Source organism: Elephantulus edwardii, unplaced genomic scaffold (genome assembly GCF_000299155.1).
Source record: "Elephantulus edwardii isolate Elephantulus edwardi_28Jun2011 unplaced genomic scaffold, EleEdw1.0 scaffold00017, whole genome shotgun sequence".
Lineage (NCBI taxonomy): Eukaryota > Metazoa > Chordata > Mammalia > Macroscelidea > Macroscelididae > Elephantulus > Elephantulus edwardii.
The window spans coordinates 14,098,474-14,125,917 of record NW_006399767.1 but is presented as its reverse complement, the minus strand read 5'-3'; the positions used below and the strand labels follow the sequence as shown (position 1 = coordinate 14,125,917).

Here is a 27,444-nt window from a genome sequence, read left to right as displayed (position 1 = left end):
TTTTTGGCCTGTAGTTCTGAGCTCTGACTTGTTAGTATCATTACCCACCCTCCTGAGCATTAAAAGGACCTTGGAAAATCTTAGCTCTAGCACCAGCTCCCATCTTACTTGTAACTGTTGCTTGCCATTTTGTAATAATTTGTTCTTTACCTTTCTGAGGCCTTATTACCATTGTCTCATTTAGTAGTTATTGTCTTATTTCATAGATGTTCAGATATGCTGTCATACCAGTTGCTTTAGTCATCATTCCTTTTGTATCTTGATATTTCTTTTTTCTCTTTCAAAAGCACACTTTTTAGAAATTTCTTTCTAGAAGAGAAAGTGAGGACAAACCTTGTCAGCTTCTGTTTTCTGAGAATGACTTACTCTACTCACATTAAAAAAAAAGTATTACGATAAATTTCAAACATAGAAAATTAGAATATATAGCAAATGCCATAGATCAACTCCTGACCAGTTGGTTCTATCTCTATTCCTGCCTGCTTTGTCTCACTCCCAAATACGAAAAATAAAGACCCTCTCTTTAAAAAGCAAGGAAAATTACAATTATCAAGCCTATCAAACTAATAATTCTTAATAATCTTCAAATAGTACTAATATATCTCTGATTGCCTCAAATGTCTTTTTTTTTAAGTCATTTTGTTTAATGAAGATCTAGGCAAGGCACACACATTGTCTTTGGTTATCTCTTGAATTTATTTCCTTTTTTAAAAAATTTTTATTGTGATTTGAGTTTCAACACATAGATTGTTTTACTAGCCAACCGTTCATACACGTTTTGTTTCATGACATTGCAGTCCTTACAACGTAACAACACTCTTCCACTTCTTCCTGTTTACCGTTCCCATTCATCTTTCTTTACTACTCATTCCTGCCTTTTGTGCTTTATTCCTGGGCAGACACTGCCCTTTTGCTCTCAGGTGGTTGAGTAACCTAGGAAATTCATGCCTTCCTGGGGATGTTACTGCTCACCTTGTTGTTAATGTGCCATCAAGTTGGAACCGAGCCATAGCTGATCCTCCAAGGGGTTTTCAGAGGCAGTAAATTGCACTGGAGGAGATTGCCCATCCTCCCATAGAACAGCGGGTGGATTCAAACGGTGAGCCTTTGGGATTGCAGTGCAGCTTTTTACCTCTAGGCCACCAGGGCTCCCTGCTCATCTTCTAGGCCTGTCTGTTGGCCGAAAGTCACACAATGAGGGTAAGTTCTCTTCCAGGCTTAAAGGGTGACTAAGAGCCATAGTAATTGGGGTTCCCCTAGTTTCCTAGCAGCTCAATAAACCCAAATTTACATGCTTCTGAGTTTTGTTCCACATTTACTTCCTTCTCTGTCCAGCACCCGTGTAGAGTGTCACCTCTAGAGCTGTCAGCAGTCCTCAGATGCTGCCTAAGTCTTCTGGTCTTAAATCTCATCTGTAGATCTCACCTTTTTAGAATCATTTGTAGAATAAACTGGGTTACTTGGGAAATAGAATAGCCTGGAGTTTAGATCTTGTTCCATTATTGCTTTTGTGGTTGTTGCTGTTGTTGCAACTGACCCATAGCTGACCCTCCAGGATTTTCAAAGGTGGTAAATTGCATGGAAGGAGATTGCCTACCTTTCTCTCATGGAGCAGCTGGTGGGTTCGATCTTTGGGTCATCAGTGCAACTCCTTACCACTAAGCCACACTGGACTTCCTTAACCACCAAACCACTAGACCCTCCTATCACCTTTACGTCCTGAAAACTGAAGCTTAGATGTTGAGGCTTCTTCAGTGTTGGGCTTGATTTCTGAGCACAAGGACATTTTATAGTTGGTATGGTGGGCTTCTGTCTTGAACCACGTTATATCTGCTTGTCTCAGTCTTTGTGATCTTTAGGTTGATCCCTGGGTTTCTATGTTGTCACATAGTATTTTCTGTTGGCTTTTCACTGGATGGCCATCTGTGATCATCTCTTAGGTCTATCATTCTGTTGTTGCACATGCTATTAGTGGATTCTAACTTGCAGTCATACTAGAGGACAGAGGAGAACAACCCCATAGGCTTTCAAGGCTATAGATTTTTTCTTAAATATAATTTTATTTTAATTGTGATTTTAACATTTATGGAGAAGTTAGATTTTCATCCATTCATTGTTGCACATTTTACCCCCCCTTCCCCCTCCCATAGTTAACTTTTTTTAAAATATTCATTCATTGCTGCACAATTACCTACCTACCCCCACTCCCAGTCCTCTTTGGAATGATATATCTCTTATTCTGGGCTGTTGTCTTATGTATATGCCTAATTATATATTCCTTTTGGACAGTTCTTTCCTTCATATGTTCCAATACAGTGGTCATTATCAATGTACTCTTATCCTATTCTCTTCCCAATCCCCCATGTCAGACCTGCTGTATATCAGTGGTGCTATGCAGTATTTGTCCTTTTGTGACTGAGATATTTCACTCAGCATGATCTGCTCCAGAGTCCCCCATGTTGTGTAATATTTGACAAATACATTGTTTTTCAGTGCTGCATTGTATTCTGTTATATGAATATATACCATATTTTTTCTATCCATTCGTTTGTTGATGAGCATTTGGGTTACTTCCATCTCTTTGCTATCATAAAGAACGCAGGAATAAACATGTGTGTGTGTGTCTGTGTGTGTGTGTGTGTGTGTGTGTGTGTGTTTGGACTGCTACCTCTTTCTCCTGGGGAGCGGCTCTGGCTTTGAACTGCTAACCTTTAGTTAGTAGCTGAGTGCTTAACCACTCCACTACCAGGATTCCTTATGACTCCACTGTTGTCATGTACTGTCAAGTCAGAACTGACTCACAGCCTCCAGAGGGTTTTCAGTGACAGTAAGTTACATGGGAGATTACCCATCTTTCTCTCACAGAGCAGCAGCTGGGGGATTTGAACTGCATGCCTTTGGGATTGCAGCACACCGTCTTACCACTAGGCCCCCAGATCTCCCTCATTACCCCATTATAAAGTATTTCGTTTTAAAGTATTCCACCTAATAAGTGAGAATGGAAAAGAAAACTAGAATATCACTATTTCATAACCCGTAATAGGGTGATGGGGATTTTTTCTGTTGTGTGCCATCAAGTTGGAACTGATTCATAGCTGACCCTCCTGCAGGTTTTCAGAGGCACTTAACTGCATGGGAGGAGCTGCTGGCAGATTCGAACTGCCCAAAGGCATGCCTTTGGGATTGCAGCACAATGTCTTACCACTAGGCCCCCAGAACTCCCTCATTACCCCATTATAAAGTTTTTCTTTATAAAGCATTTCACCTAATAAGTGAAGATGGAAGATAAAACTAGAACATCATTATTTCATAGCTCATAATAGGGTAATTAGGGGTTATGAAATAGTGAAGTGCTACTCATCTTCTCTTATTAGCTGGAATGCTTTATAAAGAGAAACTTCTGCTTATCAACTATGTGGTTGCCCTGGTGGCATGGTCCCTGAGGAATCATGCTGTTCCGTCAAAACCCAGCACTTCCCTAGTGGCTTTTGTCTCCCAGCTGCTCCACAGGAGAAAGGTGGGCAGCCTCCTTCTGTGCAATTACAGCCTTAGTAGGGTCAGCTATCACTCGAGTCCAACACAACAGTGACATTTCAGGGTTTTTTTTTAGAAAGCATGATTTATATAGGAAAAGCCTGATTTTTTTTTCTGTGCCTCTTACTTTTAACTGAGGCTCAATGTCAAGAAGACAAAGATTCTCACCACTGGACCAATTGGCAGCATCAGGATGGATGGTGAAGAGATTGAGATTGTACACAGCTTTAGTTTGCTTGGCTCCATAGTCAACAGTCTTGGCACCAGCAGCCAGGAAATTAAAAGGCGCATTGCCATGGGAAAGTCTGCTGTTAGGGACCTCTCCAAAGTGCTGAAGAGCAGTGGTGTCTCTCTGGAGACTAAGGTGCGTCTGATACAGGCCATGGTCTTCGCAATCACTTGTTATGCATCAGAGAGTTGGACAGTGACCAAGGAGGATAGAAGGAGAATTGATGCCTTTGAGCTGTGGTGCTGAAGAAGAGTATTGAGAGTACCATGGACTGCTAGGAAAACAAACAGATTTGTCCTGGAAAGGGTTCAACCGGGTGGCTCCTTGGAGGCAAGGATTCTGAGGCTCCGTCTAACATACTTTGGTCATGTTGTGAGGAGAGACCGGTCCTTGGAGAGGGACATCATGCTTGGGAGGGTGGAGGGACAGCGCAGGAGAGGAAGGCCCTCTATGAGGTGGACTGATTCAGTGACTGAGATAATTGGGATGGGAGTGTCAGAGACAGTGCGATTGGCATAGGACAGAGCGGAGTTTAGGGCTGTTGTACATAGGGTCGCTATGAGTCGCAAGCGACTCAATGGCACATAACAACAACTTACTTTTAACTAGTTTTTAGAATAGTATGTTAGTTCCCTAGAATCCTTTACAGATGACAGTCTTTATTTTTTTAATCTTCACAAGCTCACAAATTTTAAAATATTTCACATATTTTACTCCATTTATTTTTTTCGATGCTCATCTGTCCATCTCTGGCCAGAGAGTGAGTGCCAGGTGGATTCCTTGTCCCCTTGACATTCTCTCCCTCTGATAGCTATGGTATGAGTAGACAGTAATGGAGGAGGAGACCCAGCCTGATGGGTCAGCTCCTGAAGAGTGGACCTTGACTCTCCCCACTCTGGTGTTTCCTCCCTGGAGACTGCGTGGCATGGGGCTTGGCACAGGGTGAGCACACACATACCATGACTAGCCAGAAAAAGCTGAGGTCTAGGAGCCTCTGTATGTAAATTATGAGGTCTCACTCTCTGCACTGAGTAATGGGACTGAAGCTTGATTGATGGTGTACCCCCAGCTCACCTCCTAACCTCCTTGTTTCCCTACTCTGTCTGTCCCTGTCTCCTTAACATCTTGCCAGGTCAGAACCGCCCAGTCCTGGATGTGGGGCCACATCGGCGGCTGCAGTGGACATGGCTAGGCCGAGCTGAGCTGCAGTTTGGGGACCAGACCCTGCATGTGTCCACTGTGCAGATGTGGCTGCTGCTGAATTTCAACCACACAGAGGTGCCCCAGCTCCTCAGCCTCTCTGTGCCCCCTCGTCCATCTTGTCAGTCACTGTTCCCTGTCATTCCTCCACCTTCTTTTCCTCTCCCTTCTAGCTCTCTTCCCAGAGGTCCTCACAGGCCCTGTTTCTCCTCTACAGGAAGTCTCAGTAGAAACTTTGCTGAAGAAATCTGACCTCTCACCAGAGCTACTGCTCCAAGCACTCATGCCCCTGACCTCTGAGGATGGCCCTTTGACCCTGCATGAGGGTCCGAACCTTCCACATCGGGGTAGGTTGATCCCCTGTTCTGGGAGTTGGGGCTTTAGGCAGGACAGCATAGAAGGGAATAAGGACAGTGGCATCCTCTTAGCTTTCACTGCCTGTTCCCACTTCCCTCTGGGTACCTGACTGAGAGTGGTTCCAGGTGTGCTGCGGCTTCGAGCGCCTGGGCCCCAGCCCAGTGAGGAGGCCTTGTGGCTGATACCTCCCCAGACATACCTGAATGTGGAGAAAGATGAAGGCCGGACCCTGGAACAGAAGAGGAGCCTCTTGAGCTGTCTTCTTGTTCGTATTCTGAAAGCCCACGGGAAGAAAGGCCTCCACATTGACCAGCTTGTCTGTCTGGTGGGTAGCAAAGGGTGGCGTGAAGTCAGGGCAGGAAGGGAGTCACAGTTGGAGCAACGGTGCACTAAGTCCAGGGGTCATCACAAGAGAAGATGAACTCCTTCAGTGTAAGGCTTCTGTAGGGCATTCTTCCCACTTGGGTTTTCTGACAGACTGGCAGGTAGAAAGTAGAGAAAGATGGGAATATTTCCTATGTGCAAAGCTCTATTCTACGAGTTTGCATGAATTAAAGAATTTAATCTTCATGGCAACCCTATGAGATAGGTGTTATAATTCTCATTTGATGAGTAAGAAAAATAGTCTTTTTGTTGCGATGTTAGATTGAACCTGTCTGTCTGTCTCTGTGTGTATCTCTCTCTCTCTAATATATATATAATATGTAATATATGTAATCTATATTATATATAGATTTAAAGCTTATCAGTATAAATAACTTCATAACTAATAAAGTTCATTGATTTCTCTTGAGTCACACTTCCACTAAATGGCATAGCGGGGCTTTGAACCCAGGCCTTAGCTCCACATTGCATGCTATACTTGCCAGCCATGGGTTATTTTCTCCCCAGGTGCTGGAGGCCTGGAAGAAGGGTCCAAACCCTCCTGGAAGCCTGGGCCACAGTGTTTCAGGGTGTGTGAGCTGTACCAGTACTGATGTCCTTTCCTGCATCCTGCACCTGCTGGGCCAGGGCTATGTGGAACGGCGTGATGACCGGCCCCAGATCCTGATCTATGCCACCCTGGAGTCCACAGGATCCTGTCGGGGTCAAGCAGACATTCCCTTCTGTGGCAACCAGAGTGCTGAAACCCCCAAGCCGAGGTAGTCCCCTTTGCTCTCTATCCCTGTGACAGGGGCTTCAAGTCAGTGGAGAGAACCAGCATTTAGTGGGACGGGGTTTGCACTGCCACGGCCCCTTGCAAAAGAACACTTCTTTTGTGTCTGTGTTTGCTGTCCTTGTTATTTATTTATTTATTTGCTAGTTCACCTTCCAGCTCTTTAGCACCATCCAACCAGAGGCCTTGACTGTCCCCATCCTCCTAAAGCCAACCCTTAGACAAGGGGCCCAGACAATTTATAGATTTTGTGCATACATGACATATTCTGTTTAGGGACACATACATTCTGAGATTTTTCAGGAAACCATTTCAGAGGAGCTTGTCATAGGGTTTCTGTAATTGCTCAGCACCTCTAGAGCTTTTTAAAATCAGATACAGTTCACCGGAGGTGGTTATGGCATTATTTTGTACACCTGCCATTTGCTTGGTGTGTAAAGTGAGTTCTCTGATAATCTTTCTCCAGCTTTCACATGCATCCAGTTCACCTGGAGGTCTTGTTAAAGTTGATGTCCAGCGAAGCTGTGGCAGGGCAGCTAGAGGTCCAGCCTCTCAAACATGCTCCTGGTGATGTTTGCTGACTCATAGACCACTGTGAGCAGGGAGACGACCCTTCTGTTCCCTGATTCATGCCCATTAACTAATAGCAGTGTCCCCCACATTTTGAAACAAACTGTTTTATCTTCTGACCATTGAGTTCAGTTGGTTATCCTGAGACTAGTTAGGCAGTTGGGAATTGCAGCTCAAATGGAGTTTATAGTTGTTGTTGATGTCATGTACTATCGAGTCAGAACCAACTAACTCATAACTGACCCGCCTGCATGTTTTTAGAGGCAGTAAATTACACAGGACAAAATTGCCCATTTTTTTTTCTTGAGAAGCTGCTGGTGTATTCAAACCATGTGCCTTCAGTTTGGCAGTACAAGCTCCATACCACTCAGCCACCAGAGCTCCTGGAGTTTCATCAGTGGGTTGGGGGAGGCAGGAGAGATACTGACCACTGCCTTTCTCTGCCCTCCCCTCCAAGCCCAGAAGCTGTGGCGGCCCTGGCCTCTCTGCAGCTGCCTGCAGGCCGCACCATGAGTCCTCAGGAGGTGGAAGGGTTGATGGAGCAGACGGTGCAGCAGGTGCAGGAGACACTGAACCTAGAGCCAGATGTGGCCCGGCACCTACTAGCTCATTCCCACTGGGGTGCCGAACAGCTGCTGCAGAGCTACAGTGAGAACCCTGAGCCACTGCTGCTGGCAGCTGGGCTGTGCGTCCCCCAGGCTCAAACTGCTCCCAGTCGCCCCGACCACTGCCCTGTCTGCATCAGTCCTCTGGAGCCGGAAGACGACTTGCCTTCTCTCTGCTGCATGCACTCCTGCTGCAAGGTAAGGCCCTCCATTGTCTCATCTGCCACTTTATTGCATTTGGCATAGTTACCTGGGAAAGCTACTGTTCACTAAACTGGACAACACTGGCTAAGCCCCTTAGGCCTTCTTTAACTAAAAGGTTTTGACATCTATAAATGGTGCCATTTGCCTTGACTCTGAAGGTGGTTAATTTAGGATTTACTGTTAGATAAGAGAAACTCCTCTGTAATAGAAAGTCCTTGAACTTTGCTGCATTTTAAAATCATCTGGGAGCTTTGAAAAATCCTGATCCCCAGGCTATACCACAGACAAGTAAATCAGCATCTTTTCAAGGTGAAACCAAGGCATCTGGGGTTTTAAAAGCCCTTCAAGTGATTTCAGTATCCCACCATGTGTGAGAACTGATAAATGGCCACATCAGTACCCAGATTCAGAGGGCCTTCATTTATGTGTTGTATATATGTCATAAATAAAATACATGATGGAAGTAAAGTAGATGATACAAAGTACATGACAAAGCACTTTATAAGCTAGACAGTGGTATTAAATTGGGAATAACTGGATTTTTTGTTTCCTTGTCACCCTTAAAGTCTCTTTGTTTCAGAACACTAATAAATATTTTATTGTATATCCTCATTTAATACAAAATTTTAGAAATTTTATAAACCATGAAACAGCGTAAGAGTAGGAGAAGATTATGGGAAGCTGGGGCTTGCTGCTGTCAGCCTATAGATAGAGAGTGAGTGGGCTGAAGAGCAGAGAACTGGGAGTTGAGTGTCTGGTATTCCCTGCCTCACAGCCTTTAGATTGGTGCCAAGGCCAAACACGTCAGCCTAGCAGGACGAGCTCTCATTGCTGCCTCTCCCAACAGCATCTACTGTGGTGGGTGAATCTGGGACACAAGCCTTTGTGTATCTGTGAATAATATGTATTTTCTTTTGTTTCCAACTTGGTCTGCTTCAAGCTACTCTACTTACATGGTTGCTTATGTGCCCTTTTTTAAGTTGTTACTTCCTTTACACTTTCATGTTGTCATTCAGCTAATACTTATCATGGACCTATACTGTATGCACAGTGATGGGCATTGTATGAGGGAGTGAAAAAAATCCAAGCAAGCAGTGGCCTGAGAGCTGATAACAATCATAGCTAATAATAAACAGAGGTTTCATTGTGGACCAAGCATTGTGCTGTTTTGCATGCATGATTTTACTTAATTCTCCTAATAATTCTGTGAAGTAGCAATTTTTAGTATTCTTATTTTACAGATGACAGATTGAGACATCTGGAGGTGAAGTAAAATGGTGAGGGTCAGGATTGGAACTTCAGTAATCTCACTTCAGGGTGGGGAAAAAAGCCTGGCCATTGCGTGCTGTGTACGAACACCATGCAGAGCTCCCTTCTGCACAATCTGTGGGGACTAGTGCTGCCAACCCAAAGGCCTCGCCTCTGTCAGTTTAATCCACTGGCAGCTCCAAGGGGAAAAGACAGGCAATGGCCTCCCATGTAATTTACTGTTGTTGCTGTTAGATGCCATTGAGTCAATGATGACTTTGCCCTGGCCTGCACCATCGTAACAGTCTCCAGCGGGTCCACTGCGGTAGTCACCGTGTCAGTCTTTCTCTGTCTCTCTGACCCTCCACTTTTCCCAGTATGATAGCTTTTTCCAAGGATTGGTCCCTTCTGACAACATATCTACACTGTGAGTGTGTGAGATGGTTTCACCATCCTGGCGTCCAAGGATGTACTTCCTCCCAGACAGACCTGCTTGGTTTCTTGACAGTTCAGTATTCTTCTCCAACATCACAATTCATAGGCATCGATTCTTCTGTTATCCTAATTTCCTTGTCCAACTTGCAGATGCATAGGAAGCAATTGAAAATACCATGGTTTGGTCCAGGTTCACCTTAGTCTTTAAACTGATATCCTTTTGCTAATGAAAAGGTACATGGTTCAAATCCACCAGTTGCTCTGCAGGAGAGAGATGGGCAGTCTCCTCCTGTGTGATTTAGTCTGAAAACCCGCTGGAGATCAGTTATGGGTCAGTGGTAACTCAATGGTACACAACAGCTTGCTTTTTAGCACTTTTGAGGGGTCCTTGCCGCAGATTTTCTCCACTGTAACACATCTTTTGATTTCTTGACTGCTGTTGCCATGGGTATTGATTGTGGACACAAGTAAATGAAATCATTAACAACTTCAGTCTTTTTCCCCCATCTATTATGGGACTTCACGAATGGGAATCCCAGAATGTTTAATCATGCTAATGCGAAACCTATACTTGGACCAGGAGGCAGTTGTCAGAACAGAGCAGGGTAACACTGCATGGTTCAAAATTGAGAAGGGTGTATATGCCAGGGATGTGTCCTGTCTCTATACCTTTTCAACCTGTATGCAGAGCAGATTATCCGGGAGGCTGGGCTCTATGAGGAGAATTGTGGCATCAGGGTTGGTGGAAGATCTATTAACAATCTGCGTTATGCAGATGACACAACCCTGCTTGCTTAAACTGAGGAGGACCTCATGTACTTGCTGCAGAGGGTCAAGGACTGCAGCCTTCAGTATGGACTGAGGCTCAATGTCAAGAAGACAAAGATTCTCACCACTGGACCAATTGGTAGCATCAGGATGGATGGCGAAGAGATTGAGATTGTTCACAGCTTCAGTTTGCTCGACTCCACAGTCAACACTCTTGGCACCAGCAGCCAGGAAGTCAAAAAACGTATTGCGATGGGAAAGTCTGCTGTTAGGGACCTCTCTAAAGTACTCAAGAGCAACAGTGTCTCTCTGGAGACTAAGGTGCGCCTGATACAGGCCATGGTTTTTGCAATCACTGTTATGCATCAGAGTTGGACAGTGACTAGGGAGGACAGAAGGTGAATTGATGCCTTTGAGCTGTGGTGCTGGAGAAGAGTATTGAATGTACCATGGACTGCCAAGAAAACAAACAGATTCATCCTGGAGAGGGTTCAACCAAGCTACTCCTTGGAGGCAAGGATTCTGGAGCTTCGTCTGACATACTTTGGGCATGTTGCAAGGAGGGACAGGTCCTTGGAGAGGGACATCATGCTTGGGAGGGTGGAGGGACGGCACAAGAGGGGAAGACCCTCTCTGAGGTGGATTGATTCAGTGACTGGGGTAATCGGGATGGGTGTGTCAGAAGCAGCGCGATTGGCACAGGATAGAGCAGGGTTTAGGGCTGTTGTACATAGGGTTGCTATGAGTCGCAAACGACTCGACGGCACATAACAACAACAGCAACAACATCATGGGACTGCCTGTTGTTCCAGTGGTAAGGAATTTCATTTCCTTGATGTTGAAATGTCATCTATGTGATTTATGCTTTGAAAGTCCAACTGAGGGTCACTGTGAGTCGGTTCCTATTCAAGAGCAGTGGGAATTGAAAAAATGCAAGAATTTTGTTTGCATTCAGTTTCCCAGTTTACCTGGGATAGTATCAGTATCAAACAATTTTTGTTTTGTTTTGATCTTTTCCTCAGAATATAAATAAGCCAGTAAGGTGCTTCATTTTTATCCTGTGGCTTGCAGGTGGATACTCCTTCTCTCCGGGGGTTTATGTCCATTATTCTGAGAGGTGTGGTAGTAGGTGATGTGATGGGAAGAGGGTCATTAACAGTGTAGCACGGGCTGCTGACCATGCACATACCAAATGGACTGAGTGGAGAGAAGTGGGAGGTGGATGGCCATTACCAGGTCGAGCTCTTGTAGTGGTTTGGGAGGGATAATGGCCTGACTTCAGGCAGGGCATTGATAAGGGAGCAAATGACGAGTCCTAACAGTGGCGGGGGTAGTGGTGATGTTATTGATCGGGATGTGGGGACCACAGTCGGCAAGCGTGTTCTATGGAGTGGAGGCTGAGGCCGCTGTAGGTGTGAGTCTAGGGAGGTGGGAACATGAAGATGGAGGAAAACAGCACAGAGCAATGAAGGAGCACCACTGTCTTTGCTATGTGGTCCAGCCATGAGCCACCCCTTCCTCAGGCTGCTGCTTTGATCTTGTCTTCTCTTGATTTTTCTTAGGACTTGACTTCTCTCTTTTTTGGTTCTCTTTTACCCATTTTCTCCATATTCATCCCAGAAGTCATCAGGATGATAGCACAACCCACACATTCTCAGCCAGTCTCCGGACCGCCCCAGAAGCTGCAAGATGGGGATTGGTTCTGGGGCAGATCTCAAGGCAGTCTTACTGTGGTCCTCTAGATTCCTGGGGAGGGAAGCGTGGCCCGGGACACTGGGCTGGTCTCCAGCATGCTCTCATCTCCTACTGCTCGCACACCACCTCTGAGCAGCCCTCCTTTGTCCCTCCCCAGTCCTGCTGGAATGAGTACCTGACCACTCGAATTGAGCAGAACCTTCTACTGAATTGCACCTGCCCCATTGCTGACTGCCCCGCCCAGCCCACAGGGGCCTTCATTCGTGCCATTGTCTCCAATCCAGAGGTCATCTCCAAGGTATCCCCTCCCCAAGAGCCAAACGGGCAGCACAGGATATGGGTTGCCATGGGAGGGCGAGGTTCTAGCAGGTAAGGAAGGGGCTGGCCCCTGGAGAGCCACACCCTCACTTCAGCCACTTCTGTCCTGCAGTATGAGAAGGCCCTTCTGCGTGGCTATGTGGAAAGCTGCTCCAACCTGACGTGGTGCACCAACCCCCAGGGCTGTGACCGCATCCTGTGCCGTCAGGGCCTGAGCTGTGGGACCACCTGCGCCAAGTGCGGCTGGGCCTCCTGCTTCAGCTGTAGCTTCCCTGAGGTGGGCCAGATACACACACACAAGACTCTGTCTTGTTCCATCCTCACCCCATGCGTGCACCTGAGTGCCCCTGTGTCTCCAGATGTGGCCTGTGCCTTGTCTCTCCCTCTCTCACACATGCTCTCTAGCAGTGCCACCTCAGTGAGGACCTGCCTGTGGGTCCTCACCACCCCTCCTCCTCCAGGCCCACTACCCCGCCAGCTGCAGCCACATGTCTCAGTGGGTCGATGATGGAGGCTACTATGATGGAATGAGCGTGGAGGCCCAGAGCAAGCACTTGGCTAAACTCATCTCTAAGCGCTGTCCCAGCTGTCAGGCTCCCATCGAGAAGAACGAGGGGTGTCTGCAGTAAGCAAGAGGGTGCACTGTGGGCAGTGGCATGGTCATAGGGCAAGGGGGAGGTCTGCGAGGGTGGTAAGACCAGCGGTGAGGAAGGGGCAGTGGGGGGCTTGTTAGATGTGAGCAGTCACTCAGGCACCCTTGTGCGGCACCTTCCAGAATGATGGGTCTTCTGTTCTTCTCACACTTGGTCCATGCTGTCTGAGGGATACACAGAGGAAGAAGAGCATGGGGTGGGCGCAAGACCTGGGCCTCTTCAGTGGCCTCCAGGGCCTTGGCATTCCTGGTGCAGACCAGCCAGTAGCAGAGCCCTCTGACTAGCTCACTTCTCCTCAGCATGACCTGTGCCAAATGTAACCACGGATTCTGCTGGCGCTGTCTCAAGTCCTGGAAGCCAAATCACAAAGACTACTACAACTGCTCCGCCATGGTAAGGTCCAGGGGCAGCCAGGGCAGAGGCCATGAGCAGCCAAAGCCTGGTGTCCAGAGCAGCCTTCAAGTTGCAGGACAGAGGTCAGGGTGGGGAAGATCGAGCACCTGGGGCCCAGGGGCTGTAAGCTCTCAACAAGATGGTATGTTCTAGCCCCAGAATAGGACTCCCACACCACAGAGCCTAAAGAGAGATGGGGCAGGGGGCTGTGTATTCTCGGGGCAACATGAGGGCAGAGTGGAGACTACTAAGCAAGTAGTCAGGAGGCAGGGCCTCACCCCACCATGCTGTGTAGCTTTGGTCAAGCCATCTATCTCAAGGCTCTGCATCCTTATCCATAGAGGAGGAGGATAATCCTGTCTCTCAGAGTTAGGAAATTAAATGAAGAAACTTAAATAAAGCGTAGAAGGTATAATGCAGAAAATATAGGAGAGCCTTTGTAAATGGTACTAGCACACAGGTCAGGAAGCTTTCATGATCTAGTGGGAAGGAGTCCAACCCAAAGGAAGACGTTTTGAATCCACCAGCTCCTCCAAGACAGTAAAACAGGCAGTCTCTTCCCGTGTGGTTTAAAGCCTCTGAAGACTCACTGGAGATCAGCTGTTTTTGTTCCAAATCAGGGGTACACAACGACATCAAACTGGTTAACCCCATCCTGTCCTCAGCAGGCTCCCAGTAACACTCCTTGTCCTTCCCAGGTCAGCAAAGCTGCTCGTCAGGAGAAGCGGTTCCAAGACTACAATGAGAGATGCACGTTCCACCACCAGGCCCGGGTGAGCTGGGACAGCAGGTGGGGAGGGAGGGGCCGCAGGTGCGAGCAAATGCCAGGGGTCCTGTACTGATGGTGGAGCTGCATTGGGCAGTGCTGACACACCTTCCCCTGTGCAGGAATTTGCTGTCAACCTGTGGAACCGGGTCTGTACCATCCATGAAGTGCCCCCACCTAAATCCTTCACCTTTCTCAACGATGCCTGCCGGGGACTGGAGCAGGCTCGGAAGGTTGTAGTGGGTGGGTGATGGGAGGGCAGGGAGGTGTGCAGTGGAGGATGGAGAGCTTGGCCCCTTCCATCTAGCGTGCCTGCAGAGTGAGGTGGGGCCGGGAGGTGCAAGCCTAGACAGCGGGAAGGCTGCCCTGCGCCCCTCCAGGTGCTGGCCTACGCCTGCGTGTACAGTTTCTACAATCAGGACACCGAGTGCATGGATGTGGTGGAGCAGCAGACTGAGAACCTGGAGCTGCACACCAACGCCCTGCAGATCCTCCTTGGTGAGGGCCTCGCACAATGTCTGCCTGCGGCATCCTCTCTCCTTCCTCCCCATGGGGAGCACTCCACCCTCAGCCAGGCACTAAGAGCAGGAAACCATGCCCTACCCTCCACTCTGCCTCCAGCTTCTCAGATTTTCATAGCCTGTCACCACCAGGCCACTGCTGTGTGTACCTGCACATCTTATCTCATGGTGGCGTAATCCCCCCACTAGTCCAGAAGCCTCACAGAAGTGAAGGTCCAGCTCTGGGCACTCAGTAGTTGTTCACTAGGTGTTTGTTGAAGGAAGCAGTGGATGAGCATAAGGGACCCTGCCCTGTGTCCACAGAGGAGACCCTGCTGCGGAGCAGAGACCTGGCCTCCTCCCTGCGCCTGCTGCGGGCCAGCTGCCTTAACACTGGCATGGAGCTGCTGCGGCGCATCCAGGAGCGGCTGCTAGCCATCCTGCAGCACTCCACCCAGGTACCACCCCACCCACATACCCTTCAACAGCACTCCAGCCATGTACACCCCCCACCATTTTACCCAGGTATCCCCCCACTGCACTCCACCCAGGTACACCCCACCATGACTCTACCCATGTGTCACCCACTGCACTCCACCCATGTATACCCCCCACCCATATACCACTCACTCCATCCAGGTTCCAGCAGCACTCCATCTCGGTATACCCACCACTGCACTCCTCCCAGGTATACCCCCATATACCACTCTACCCAGATATCCCCTACCACAGCACTCCATCCAGGTACATCCCCCTGTATCACTCTACCCAAGGACCCCCACCACTGCACTCCACCTAGGGACCCCCTGGGAATTGAGGAGGCACTCTGTGTGTACAAGGTGGTTCCCAGACCAGCTATGAACCCTGTCTGGGCTTCTAATAAACACAAGGTTGGTTGGCCCAGATGAAGGGTGGTTTGACGAGGCACTCATCAGAGTCACTCAGGGATCTCTTTCTAGGTTGTGCTCCCCAGTTGTGTTCATTTGGAATCCCAGGAGTGGGGGCTAGATCCACATCCCCTGCAGTGAGACATCTCTGAGCTTTTTCCAGTTTCGGCGCCCAGAGTGCCTTCCTGCTTCCTGTTCTCAAGGAGCCTGCTGAATAGTTGGGCAGATAAGGCATTAACACACATTGTAAGCTCCTTGGATGCAGGGGTCGTGTCTTCGCCGTGTCCCTGGAGACCATCTCTAACTTCAGTCACACAAAAGGCAGGGGTCGGAGTGCTGGGAGGGAGGGAGAGCAGAGGCCAGTACTAGCAGACAGCTCTTACAAAATGCTGGTTGACAGGTGCCAAATACAAAGACCCTGTGTCTCCTGGCTTGCCCCCCAATCCTTTGTCTCCTTGCCAGGATTTCCGGGTTGGTCTCCAGAGTCCATCAAGCGAGACCGGGGAGACGAAAGCCTCCAACGTGCCCGGCAGTCAGTGAGTAGGGCAGCCGGCACTGCAGGGGAGCGGGAGGGGTCCAGCTTCCAGGCTTGAGTGTGTGGCTCTCCCCAGGCCCCAGGGCTCCTCAGGGCTGGAGGTGGATGAGGATGAGGAGGAGGAGGAGGAAGAGGATGAAGATGATGTGCCGGACTGGCAGCAGGATGAGTTTGACGAGGAGCTGGACAATGACAGCTTCTCGTATGATGAGTCCGAGACCCTGGACCGGGAAACTTTCTTCTTTGGTGATGAAGAGGATGATGATGAGGGCTATGACTGAGAAGCTGGACACAAGGAGCATCTGGGGCTCCTGAGTCATGGGACTGAGGGTGGGGAGGGGACACCACCACTTCCCACTGTTTCTGGGTGGAGGGGGGGGACATCATCATTTCCCACTATTTTTGGGTGGAGCGTGGTTCCCAGTATCTGTGGCACCTTCATCTGTTGACCAAATAAATGTTTTTCATGTACCTCTCTGTGAGTGTGTTAGTCCACCAAAGGCCAGAGTCAGAGTCCCCCCACCTCCTCAGCAGCCCTCCCTTCCACCAAGTCTCCTCATTCTTTAATCTTCTCCGTGGACCTTTACACTCTTCCATCCTCACAGAAGGGCCCAAGCCTGGTGAGGGAAAATGAAGGCCCATGGGGCACGTGGCCATCGTCCCAATCCAGTCCATCTTCAGAGCCGGCACCACCAGCCCTCCCCAGGCTCAATGTTCTCAGTAGAGGCTTGAGGGGACTAGGAGGTAGCCTCCCAGGGAGCCTGCACACCAAACAGCTTAAAATGAGGTAGGGTAGGACCTGCCTCCACCGAGCCACATACACAGACATAAGGCTGGAATTTCAAACACGTCTTTTACTTTGGTACTGAGGCTAAGATCAAGAATGGTACTAGAGCAGCACCTGGGACCGGAAGATCGAGTAAGGCAGGATGACGTCAAGCACTTGGGTCACGGGAGGCAGCTGCATGATGGGGAGGGTCAGCCTCGAAGTAGCGATCCAGCACGGCCTCCACCTCGGCCTCGTCATAGTCCCACACCTGGACTCGCGAGCCATCAGCCGCTCCCCGGATCATGGCTGAAAGTACTAGGAAGGCAGAGGAAAGTGAAGGCGCCTTTCTCCACATCCCACCACCTGGTTCCCGTCCTGCACTGAGGGCTGTATTTGGAGCCCACCAAGGCAGTAGACAGATGGTACGAACCTCGGCCAGACTGCGGGCGAAACAGGCACAGGATCCGCTTGTTGAGGGCTATAGCCCGGCCTAGTTCATAGCCAACACCCAAGGATGGCTGCGTCACTTCTGCCACAACCACTAGGAACAAAAAGGAGAGTGAAAAAACATGCCCTACCAGGGTGGTCCTGGGAGGCAAGGAAGGTGACGCGTGGTCTCAGCATATTTGGGTATGTTGTTAGGAGGATCATCGTGCTTGATGGAAGGTGGAAGACTAGCAAAGGCAGGCCCTCATCGGGATGTCCTGACACAGTGACTGTAACAATGGGCTCAAGGATATTAGAGATAAGGATGGTGCAGGACAAAGCCAGGTTCAGACCTGTTGTTCTGAGGGTCACTATGAATCATGGTCAACCTGACAGCACCTAAGAACAACTGCGACGCTCGGGATTTGTACAGGAGATGCCAGAATCTGGATATGGGGGCCAGGGGTGTCCAGGGAACTCCATCCCAGAGAGCTGGTGGGTGATGGAGGACCACTCACCATCCGACTGTTGCAGCCAGGCCAGGTCCCGATCATGGATGAGCCTGTCGCCTCCAGCAGCCTCCTCCCCTGATGGTAGAGGGGACACGAGTCAAGGACCATTCTCAGTTAACTCCTCTGCCTGCACTGCACCTCCATAGTGTAGCTCCCTCCACGGAGAGACCTGCTCTAGATGGCCTCTGAGCGCCTTCCCAACATCAGGTTCCATGATAAGGAGTGAGGAACACAATCCTCTGATGTCTGATGAGGGCCAAGATGAGTGATACCCATGAGATCAAGGGAAGGACCTACGCAGCAGGTGAGGCCCATGTGTAAAAAGTCATCACTTGTGGTTTTTTAAAAGGTGTTTTCAATGAATTAATGATTGAAAACACAAAATTCAGTCATTCTATTTCCAGTCTCATTTCTGTCAACCATGCCTATATTTTCCAACTGCTGTTCCTTTTTCATTGTTTACAACTTTTGCATTCCAGTCACCAAGTATCATTAATGCATCTTGATTGCATGTTTGGTCATTTTTGGACTGCAAGATTTGGTAAGTTTTCAATTTCTTCCTCTTTGGTTCTACATGTTGTGTTGTTGTTATGTGCTGTAGAGTTGCCTGCAACTCATAGTGACCCTATGTACAATAGCCCTGAACCTGCTCTGTCCTGTGTCAATCTCACTGTCTCTTGACATACCCACCCCCATTACCCCAGTCACTGAATCAATCCATCTCATTGAGGGACTTCTTCTCCTGCACTGTCCCTCTACCCTCCCCAGCATGAGGTCCCTCTCCAAGGACTGGTCCCTTCTTGTAACATGTCCAAAGTATGTCAGACGAAGCCTCAGAATCCTTGCCTCCAAGGAGCAGCCTGGCTTCACCCTTTCAAGGACAAGCTTGTTTGTTCTCCTAGCAGTCCACAGCTCAAAGGCATCAATTCTCCTCCTATCATCCCTAGTCACTGTCCAGCTTTCCAATGCATAGCAAGTGATTGTGAAGACCATAGCCTGAATCAGGCACACCTTAGTCTCCGTCATTGCTTTTCAGTACTTTGGAGAGGTCTCTGACAGCAGACTTTGCCAATGCAATTCATCTTTTAATTTCCTGGCTGCTGGCACCAAGAGTGTTGATTGTAGAGCAAAGCAAACTAAAGCTTTTTACAATCTGTCTCTTCAACATCTATTATGATGCTGCCAATCATCCCAGTGGCGAAAATCTTTGGTTCTACATGTAGGATTGTATATTTGGATACTAGTCATATTAACAGGTATTCATTCCTTGTGTGCATATGGTTAATACCCTATCACAACATTTTATTTCATGATAGAACTTGAAATTTGACTTTTTGACTGTGAGTGCAACACCATTCTTCTTCTGTTTTACATTCCCAGCATAGTATATCATGTGATTTGATTATCTGATTCAAAGTGGCCAAACCTAGTCCATCTCATCTAATGCCTAGAATATCGCTGTTCATATACTCCATTTTTCATAATTTCTAGTTTTCCAACATTCAAGCTGCGTACATCCCATGTTCCAGTTATTAAAGGATATTTGCTATTATTTTCCCTCATTTCGACTGACTTCCAATCTGGGCTCCGTGTTCCTCTAGTTTTCAGAGGCCTGTTATTTAAGAAGTGGATGGCCAATCCTGCTTCCTAGTCTGAATCTGGAAGCTCTACTAAAACCTGCCCAGCATGGGAAACCTTGGTGGCATTTGACATACTGGTGGCAAAGCTTTCAGACTCACAGCAACTGACAAGTTAGTACAGCACACTGACAGACAAGTGCTATACCAGTTAGAACAATCTTCTTCCAAACACAACAAACTGACACTTTAGTTTGTACCTCTAATAGCAAATCAGTCTTGACTACATCTGTGGAAGCAATCACTGGAGCAGCTCAGTATCAGCAGTCAAAACTAGGCCAGGGGCATTACTCATGTTCAGACTGAGTTCAAACTGAGGTCAAACACAATGAAAACAAGTCTGTGAGAACCAAAATATGATCTTGAATCTAGTCCATCTGAATTTCAAAGTCATGATAAGAATTGATTTGAAGCATTTCACACCAATGATCAAAGACCAGATGAGCTGTGGGATGTTATCAAGGATATCATCCATAAAGAGAGCAAAAGGTCATGAAAAAGACATAGAAAAAAACAAAACGGAAAAAAAAAAAAAACGGATGTCACAAGAGACCCTGAAAATTGCACCTGATCATCAAGAAACCAAAACAAAGGGAAAACATGCCAAAGTAAAAGAGTCAAACAGAAGATTTCAAAGGGCTCTTCAAGAAAACAAAGTAGTATAATGGAATGTGCAGAGATCTGGAATTGGAGCAGAAAAAGGGAAGAATTTCCTCTGCGTTTCTCAAGCTGGAAAGACTAAAAAACACTGTAAGCCTAGAGTTGAAATATTGAAAGATGCTATGGGCAATATATTAAATGACCCAGGAAGCATCAAAAGAAGATGGAAGAGAATACAGAGTCAACTGTACTGAAAAGAACTGATTGGCACTGAAAAATTCCAGAAAGTACCATATGAGCAGGAGCCAGTGGTAATGAAGGAGGAAGTGGAAGCTACACTGAAAGTATTAGCAAAAAATAAGGCTCCAGGAATTGATAGGGTACCAACTGACTTGCTTCAGTTAATAGATGCAGTCCTGGATGTGTTCACCAGTCTATGCCAGAAAATTTGGAGGACAGCTGTTACTGATGTCCTTCCTTGGTGGAAGTGTGAGGCTGGCACAGGATAGGAAACAGTTCCGATTAGGGTCACTATGGGTCATTCTCGACTCAACAGCACCTAACAGTAACAAGGTAAGGACCACTTCACAGCGGGTCTAAGCGGTTAGGCAAATGTACACGGAACCTTGGCTCGGAAGTGGAGAGGGATAGGTAAAACATCAGAGGGTGGGCGTAGATGGCAGAGAGGAGACTGGTGTGTAAGGAAAGGACTGAGAATAACATGTAGAGTATCAGTGCTCAAACTCTAGTGGCACCATAATTTCCCAGAAAATCTGGTAAAAATGTAAAGACCCAAGTGCCAAGGAGCCTGAGTTTCTCTGACTTCATAGGGTCTCCCTGTGATCCTGACCCATCCTGAGATTTAAGAGCCTCTGCCCTAAGACAAAACATGACCTGTAAGAAGTGGTAGGACAAAGGTGGGAGAAGAAAACAGGCCAGAGGCTGAGAGTTTCTGAGTTTCACCTAGACATCATCCTACAAGCTGGGGAGGCTAAGAGTCACCACATCAACCTGGCTGCTAAAAATATAGATTTTAAGACCTAATACTAGATTATACATCACAATTTCTGCCTAGATCCTAGGCTATGTATGTTGTCACATCTATAGTCTATGTACCATTGAGTTGACTACAGCTGATAATGACTCTATGAACAACAGATCTAAACCTTGCCCTATCCCTGCCCCACCCACAGGGTCCCCATCATGCTTGAGCCCACTGTTCCAATCACTGTCCATCAGGTCCTAGCAATTTTATCATGTCTTAAGGAAGTTTCCCAAAATTTCTTTCAGCGCCACAAAACCTGGATCTGTCCCCGGCAAGAGCACTTAAAGTTTTCTATGCAGCATACCAAGGGCACTAGGCACAATTTTCAAACAGTGTTGGAAAGATTGGGATCAAAGGCATGTCTTAGCTAGGTGCAATCGACATGAGTAACAGCCCACAAAGAGCAGATAGTAGAGACAGGCTGAGGGTGACCTCATGAAGAGGTTTGGTCAGCGTCTACAATGGCTGGACAGAAAAGGTGCAGGCTGGAGGATGAGCTTCCTTTCAAGTGGGGAACAGATGCTGAAACATTCTGCAGTTTTAAGATGGTGTTGGGTCTCCCACCTGATGCTATCAGATAGACTTAAAGTTGGGAAATAAGGTAAGGTGAACATGTGAAAATTATCCACTGCCCTCTTGACATGTTTAGTGGGTAAAGGAGAAAGGCAGAGTGGTCAGAAATGAGATCCTTTCTGTTACGAAAGCAAAGAAGCAGAGGTTGACAAGAGTCGAGTGGGTAGAATTCAGGAGCATAGCCACCAGGACACAGCAAGCTGACACCCTTAAATCCTTTCCACCAGGGAAGCTCAGCTGCACTCTTTATTTACTTACTTTTTGGCGAACTCAGATTTTCTTCTTTTTTTTAAATTTTATTTCATTATTTTTTTGTGTGTACATCATCAAATCAGATCTGACTGGTGCAGGAGGAGATTGCCCCTCATTCTTCAGCAGAGCATCTGGTGAATTTGAGCTGCATTATCTCTGGGATTGCAGTACATCTTCTTGTCACTAGGCTACCAGAGTTCCAAACTCAGATTTTCAAAGCTCTTAGACTACATATGTAAACACCAAACGGCTGCCTTGGGCATTATGCTCTTTTAAGAATGATCTACACAGGATGCAAATAGCAATAGCAAACTGGACATATCAGACAGAAAATTTAGGAGCCTGAGAGTATTTTAATGGAGCAGGGACAATCTGGAAAAGGAAGTCAAGGATGGTTATACACTAATTGAAGCTCAACATCAAAAAGAAAAAGATTCTCACCACCAGGCCAACTGGCAGCATCATAAAAGATGGAGAAGAGACTGAGGTTGTTAACAACTGCAGCTTGCTTGGCTCCACAATCAACACTCCTGGCACAACAATCAATGAATTGTATGTGCAGGAATGGTTGAAAGTTCTGCTGTGTATATTCTCAACAGTATTTTTTAAAAAGATGTAATTTTTTTAAAAAAATTCTTAAATTTATATATTTAAAGTTACATATAAAATTTGTAACATTTTTAATGAAATAGAAATATGTTTTATTATATACATATATGAGCTCTGGCAGCCTACTTTTGAAGGGAGTTGCACTGTTAATCCAAAAGCGCCTCCCTGCAGTTTGAATCACTAGCAGCAGTGCGGGGAAAGATGAGCATGCTGTTCTTATGTGCCGGTCGAGTCGACTATGAAGGGCAAAGATGCGATCCCTCATTTATTTGCACAGAGTAAGGGAGGTAAAAGACCAGACAAGCCAGAAAACAGCAAAGCTAGGCTCGCTCAGTCACTGCCATTCACTCACGACTCTCCTCTGGGTTTCCAACGCTGTAAATCCGAAGGGAGGAGATTGTGCGCCTTTTCTGCACAGAGCAGCTGGTGGATTCAAAGCGCCAAAGAATTGAAGCCTTTGGATAAGCAGCGCAACTCCCTACGTACTATTAAACTACCAGAGCCCCAAACTTGGCACAGAGGATGCAAAACCCAGGAATCCAACCGTGAGGTGGGACGGAGGCGGCAACCGCGCAAAGCAGCCCCAACACTCCATTCCACACACGCTCCTCCCAGCGACCGAAGGAAGTTTTACAAGAAGGAACTAAAGGTCAATATAACAACTGAATAATGAGCCTGGAATACACACTGCAGGCGCCCTGGCCCGTTCTCCATACGGGCAACTAGCACTTGGGGCAACTAGCACGGTCACTGCCTTCTGGGAATGCAGTTTCGGTAGAGGGACAGGGAATCAGCCACCCCTTGCCCCGCCCCCCTCACCGCACGCGCCCAGCTCCGCGGCAGCCACGTGCTCAGTGAGCACCGTCCCAAAGCGCCGCAGCCTCGACACGATCCGCCCGTACAGCTCTCGGTCCTCGCGTCCGCCGCGGATGCTCCCGCAGAAGTACAGGGCCCGCCCGGCCGGCTCGCCCCGCTCCCACGGCTCCCCATGTTCCCGCGCCCCGGACACCACCGCCGCCATCCCTGTGCCGCCACCGGCTCCGACCGCCAGGGGACGCGGTCCCACGGCCACGTGACCCGCACCCCGCCCTAACCCACAGCTTCCCGCAGGGTCCTCTGCCCGAGGGATTCCGGTTACTGAAGAGATGGGAGTAGAGTGTTGCTAATATGCAGAGTGTGGCGGCACTTACGTACCAGTCTCCGACTCTTGTGCAAACGCAGCACTCCTTTTCCCTTGTCCCGCTGGACTTGAAGAGTGCCTCAGAGATGTACTCCAAGACCTCCTGGTTTTCCCCACTCAGCCCCTTCCTCCCCCACAGTTGTCTCCTTCATCCCTGCAACTGATGTCCAAAACCTGGCAATCATTTTTTACTCTTCTCACTGTACACAATTCTCCCTACATACCTGAAAAGCCGAAACGGAACCTTTTGGCTTGGAATCAGTTCCAACTCATAGCACCCTCTAGGATAGTGTATAATTCCGTTAGATTTCCAAAGTACAAAAACCCCCAATACAATCTTGATGGAGGAAGGAGTCCTGGAAGTGTAGTGTTTAAACGGAAGGGTCAGCAGTCCGAACCTACAAGCTAAAGGTGTAGCAATCTTTATCTACAAAGCCTTGGAAGCCCGATGGGGTTCTACTACTCGCTCTTCTAAGGTACCAGTGTAAGTTGGAACTGACTGGACTGCGCGCGCGCACACACACACACACAGAGAATGTTATGGAAGGCAACTGTCACATTTTTTCTCTAAAGGAGAGTTTGGTGGCTTCCAACTACAGACTTTTCTCTTAGTAGTTAAAACACTTAACCAATTGCACCACCAGAGTGCCTTCCTCCCTTCTTGATTACAATTAATTTTCTGCTCAGGGACCACAGTGATCCTATGGACATTTAATTAGATAACAGCTCAAAACTCTCAGATGGATCCTGGGCCTCTCCCATCCCCTCACTCACTTGTCTCCAGCCATGTTTATTAAACATGCCAACTGTGCTCTCAACTTGGAATATTTTTACATTTGTCATTCCCCTGTGCCATCTCCCCCACCCATGCCTGCCCCATAGTTTCAGAGGTCACCTCGTCTCCTTCAAGTCTTGATTTATACATAGGCTTCCCTGACTACCCAACTGAATATTGCAACTCTACCATCCCTCCCTGCCTTGTTTGTCCTCCTTCCTATAGGCTGTATTAATTTTGTTTGATCTCTCTCTCTCTCTTCACCAGAATGTCAGTTCCCAGGAGGGCAGAGATTCTTATCTGTTTTGTGTATGGCTGTATCCTCTAAAGTTTCTAAAACTGTGCCTGCTATATTTATCAAATGTTTGCTGACTAAATATGTGGATTAACTGTTATAAATTAGAAAGAACTCAATGGCACATAACAACATATTTGACAGCACTCTAATCTGATGAGTCATGTAGCAGACAAAAATGAAGCAGTGTCTTTAGAGAAAAAGGTAAACACACCGTTGCACACCAGTAAATGAGGGTTTCTTCTATATTTTATTATTTTGTTGTTATGTGTCATGAGTTGCTTGTGACTCATAGTGACCCTATGAAACCTGCTCTGTCCTGTACCAACTTTACTGTATCTGACACATTACCCCAGTCACTGTCTCTGTCCCTCCACCCTTCCAAGCATGATTGCTCTCCAAGGACTAATCCCTCCTTGTGACATGCCCAAAGTACCTCAGATGGAGCTTCAGAATCCTTGCCTCCAGGGAGCAGCCTGGTCTCACCCTCTCTAGGATGATACTGTTTGTTCTCCTGGCAGTCCATGGTATAGTCAATACTCTTCTCCAGCACCACAGCTCAAAGACATCAATTCTCCTTCTATCCTCCTTGGTCATTGCCTAGCTTTCTGAGACATAGCAAGTAATTGTGAGAATAACAAAAGCAAAGGACCAAGTATTTTAAATGGAACAAGTGCTGTGCACAGTGCATCCCTGGAGGAAAGTACCTTAAATGGTTTCTTCTGTATTCATCTTTAATAAGAACTATTAAAATGCTGATATTAGTAATTAGACCATGAACACATTGTAGGCTGGGTAAAAGGAAAGGCTAAAATAAATAAATAAATAAATGTGATACTCAGGCTGTCAAAAAAAAAACACCCAAAACACAAAACATGATCAGGGGAGCTCTGGTGGCTTATTGTCAAGAAGCTGTGTGGCAATCCTGAAGGCATGCAGTTCAAATCCACCAGATGCTCTGCTGGAAAAAGAAGGGCAATCTTCTCCTATGCCAGGTGGATCATATTCGATGGTACACAACAATTAAAAAAAATCAGCGAATGAATGTAAACTCAGTAAATTTTGAGAAAAAACTTGAAATACCACAGAAATACAGCATTACAGAGAAGACATTAAAGTATTTTATTTTATTATTTTTAATGTGTGTACCATCAAATCGGACCTGACTGGTACAGGAGGAGATTGTCCCTCCTTCTCCAGCAGAGCATCTGGTAGATTCAAACAGTGTACCTCTGGGATTGCAGTGCAGCTTCTTGCCACTAGGCCACCAGAGATCCCTCAAAAGTATTTTTTAAAAAAGAAAGCTAAGCTATGTTGTTGTTATGTGCCATTGAGTCTACTATGATTCATAAAAATGTTATGATCTATCATGCACCATGCTCAGGATTTCTGATAAGTCCGTGCCCGTTGTTTTAGTCACTGTGTCGATCCACCTTTTTGGCGATCTTCCTGTTCCTATGACCTTCCACCTTTCCCAGCATGATATATTTTTCCAAGGACTGGCCCCTCCTGATAACATGCCCAAAGTATATGAGATAAAAGTTTACCATCCTTACCTCTAAAGAGCACCCTGATTATACTACTTCCAAGAAAGACATGCATGTTTGTTCTTTTGGCGTCCATAGGATATTCAGTACTCTTCTAGAAAACCACGATCCAAAGACATCAATTCCTTTGTTACATTTATTCATTGTCCAACTTTCGGATGCATTGGAAACAACTGAAAATACTATGGTTTGGATCAGGCACACCTTAGTCTTTAAACTGACATTCTTGCTCTTTAGCAGTTTGGACGAATATTTGACAGCAGATTTTCCCAATTCAACACTTTTCTTCTTGACTATGTATGTAACCATGAGATTTGACTGTGGATCCAAATAAAATTAAGTCATTGACAACAAAGAATAAGTCATCATAAGCTATGTTGTTATGTGCCATCGAGTTGCCTGCGACTCATAGCGACCCTACGTACTATAGAGACAAAAAACCTTTAGGAAATTTATAGATTTACAGTCCACCTTAGGCTTTGCACAGATACATTTGGAAACACTTGATGGAGGGTTGCTATGAGTCGAAATTTCTCGATGGCAGTGAGTTTGCTTGTTTGGTTTTATTTTTATCCTCACTCACATCTTCCCTTATTAAGGAACATTATACAGGCAAATATATACACAGAGCATCTCATTTCTACCCCTGAATCTTTAAAAAAAATACTAGAAATCAACCTTCCTTGTATCTGAGTTCACATCTCTGAAGTGGCAGGCATCCCTTTTCACCTCAGAAAGGACAAAGAGTAATAGGACTATTATGTGTATTTCTCCACGTGGGAAGTCATGCTCTGAGCTTGGTCCTGTATCATTTGTTAGCTGAGTGAGGACACAGAACCAGGAATGGCTGCCTGCTTAGGCGTCCAGGGTGGGAGCAGAGAGGACGGGGTTGGAGAAACAGGGCACTAAGTGATGGAATGCAGGAACAAAGACAATGCACAGTGGAGAAATGCCCAGAAAAGACAGAGGACAGAGACAGTGGTTGCCAGCCCAGTGGTTGCTTAGGACTGGGGCTGGGCGTGGGAGCAGGAATTGACTACAGCAGGCACAAGAGGACTTGTGGAATGATGGAAAGGTTCTGCAATGGGACAGTAGTGCTGGCTGCACAACTCTGTACATTTACTAAAAATTACTAAATTCTACGCTTAAACACGGATAACTTACTGATATG

The 27,444-nt window shown here is 47.0% G+C and overlaps 2 protein-coding genes across 2 annotated transcripts in view; one reads left to right on the top strand and one right to left on the bottom strand.

Moving 5' to 3' along the window:
• Nucleotides 1-16,334, top strand: part of CUL9 (cullin 9) — a 69,679-nt gene extending 53,345 nt beyond the window's left edge. The window contains exons 26-40 of the mRNA XM_006881964.1: nt 4,896-5,041; nt 5,181-5,310; nt 5,446-5,645; nt 6,212-6,462; nt 7,504-7,849; nt 12,159-12,299; nt 12,432-12,596; nt 12,781-12,944; nt 13,272-13,365; nt 14,064-14,138; nt 14,254-14,364; nt 14,512-14,629; nt 14,956-15,089; nt 15,981-16,054; nt 16,130-16,334. Of these exons, the coding sequence (XP_006882026.1) occupies nt 4,896-5,041; nt 5,181-5,310; nt 5,446-5,645; nt 6,212-6,462; nt 7,504-7,849; nt 12,159-12,299; nt 12,432-12,596; nt 12,781-12,944; nt 13,272-13,365; nt 14,064-14,138; nt 14,254-14,364; nt 14,512-14,629; nt 14,956-15,089; nt 15,981-16,054; nt 16,130-16,334 (2,354 nt within the window). The remainder of the gene's footprint in view (nt 1-4,895; nt 5,042-5,180; nt 5,311-5,445; nt 5,646-6,211; nt 6,463-7,503; nt 7,850-12,158; nt 12,300-12,431; nt 12,597-12,780; nt 12,945-13,271; nt 13,366-14,063; nt 14,139-14,253; nt 14,365-14,511; nt 14,630-14,955; nt 15,090-15,980; nt 16,055-16,129) is intronic.
• Nucleotides 16,335-16,988: 654 nt separating this feature from the next.
• Nucleotides 16,989-23,497, bottom strand: DNPH1 (2'-deoxynucleoside 5'-phosphate N-hydrolase 1). Its single transcript, XM_006882143.1, has 4 exons — nt 23,296-23,497; nt 17,767-17,835; nt 17,253-17,363; nt 16,989-17,137 (listed from the first exon to the last, which is right to left on the bottom strand). Exons 1-4 carry the CDS (start codon nt 23,495-23,497, stop codon nt 16,989-16,991), a joined length of 531 nt encoding a protein of 176 aa, XP_006882205.1.
• Between the last annotated feature and the right edge of the window lie 3,947 nt (nt 23,498-27,444).

Coding starts and splice junctions, on each gene's coding strand:
- DNPH1 (XM_006882143.1), bottom strand. CDS start 23,497: ATGGCGGCGGTGGTGTCCGGGGCGCGGGAACATGGGGAGCCGTGGGAG. Junction 17,836..23,295: donor CGCGGAGCTGGGCGCGTGCG/GTGAGGGGGGCG, acceptor CTCTACCATCAG/GGGAGGAGGCTGCTGGAGGC. Junction 17,138..17,252: donor TCGCCCGCAGTCTGGCCGAG/GTTCGTACCATC, acceptor CTGCCTTCCTAG/TACTTTCAGCCATGATCCGG.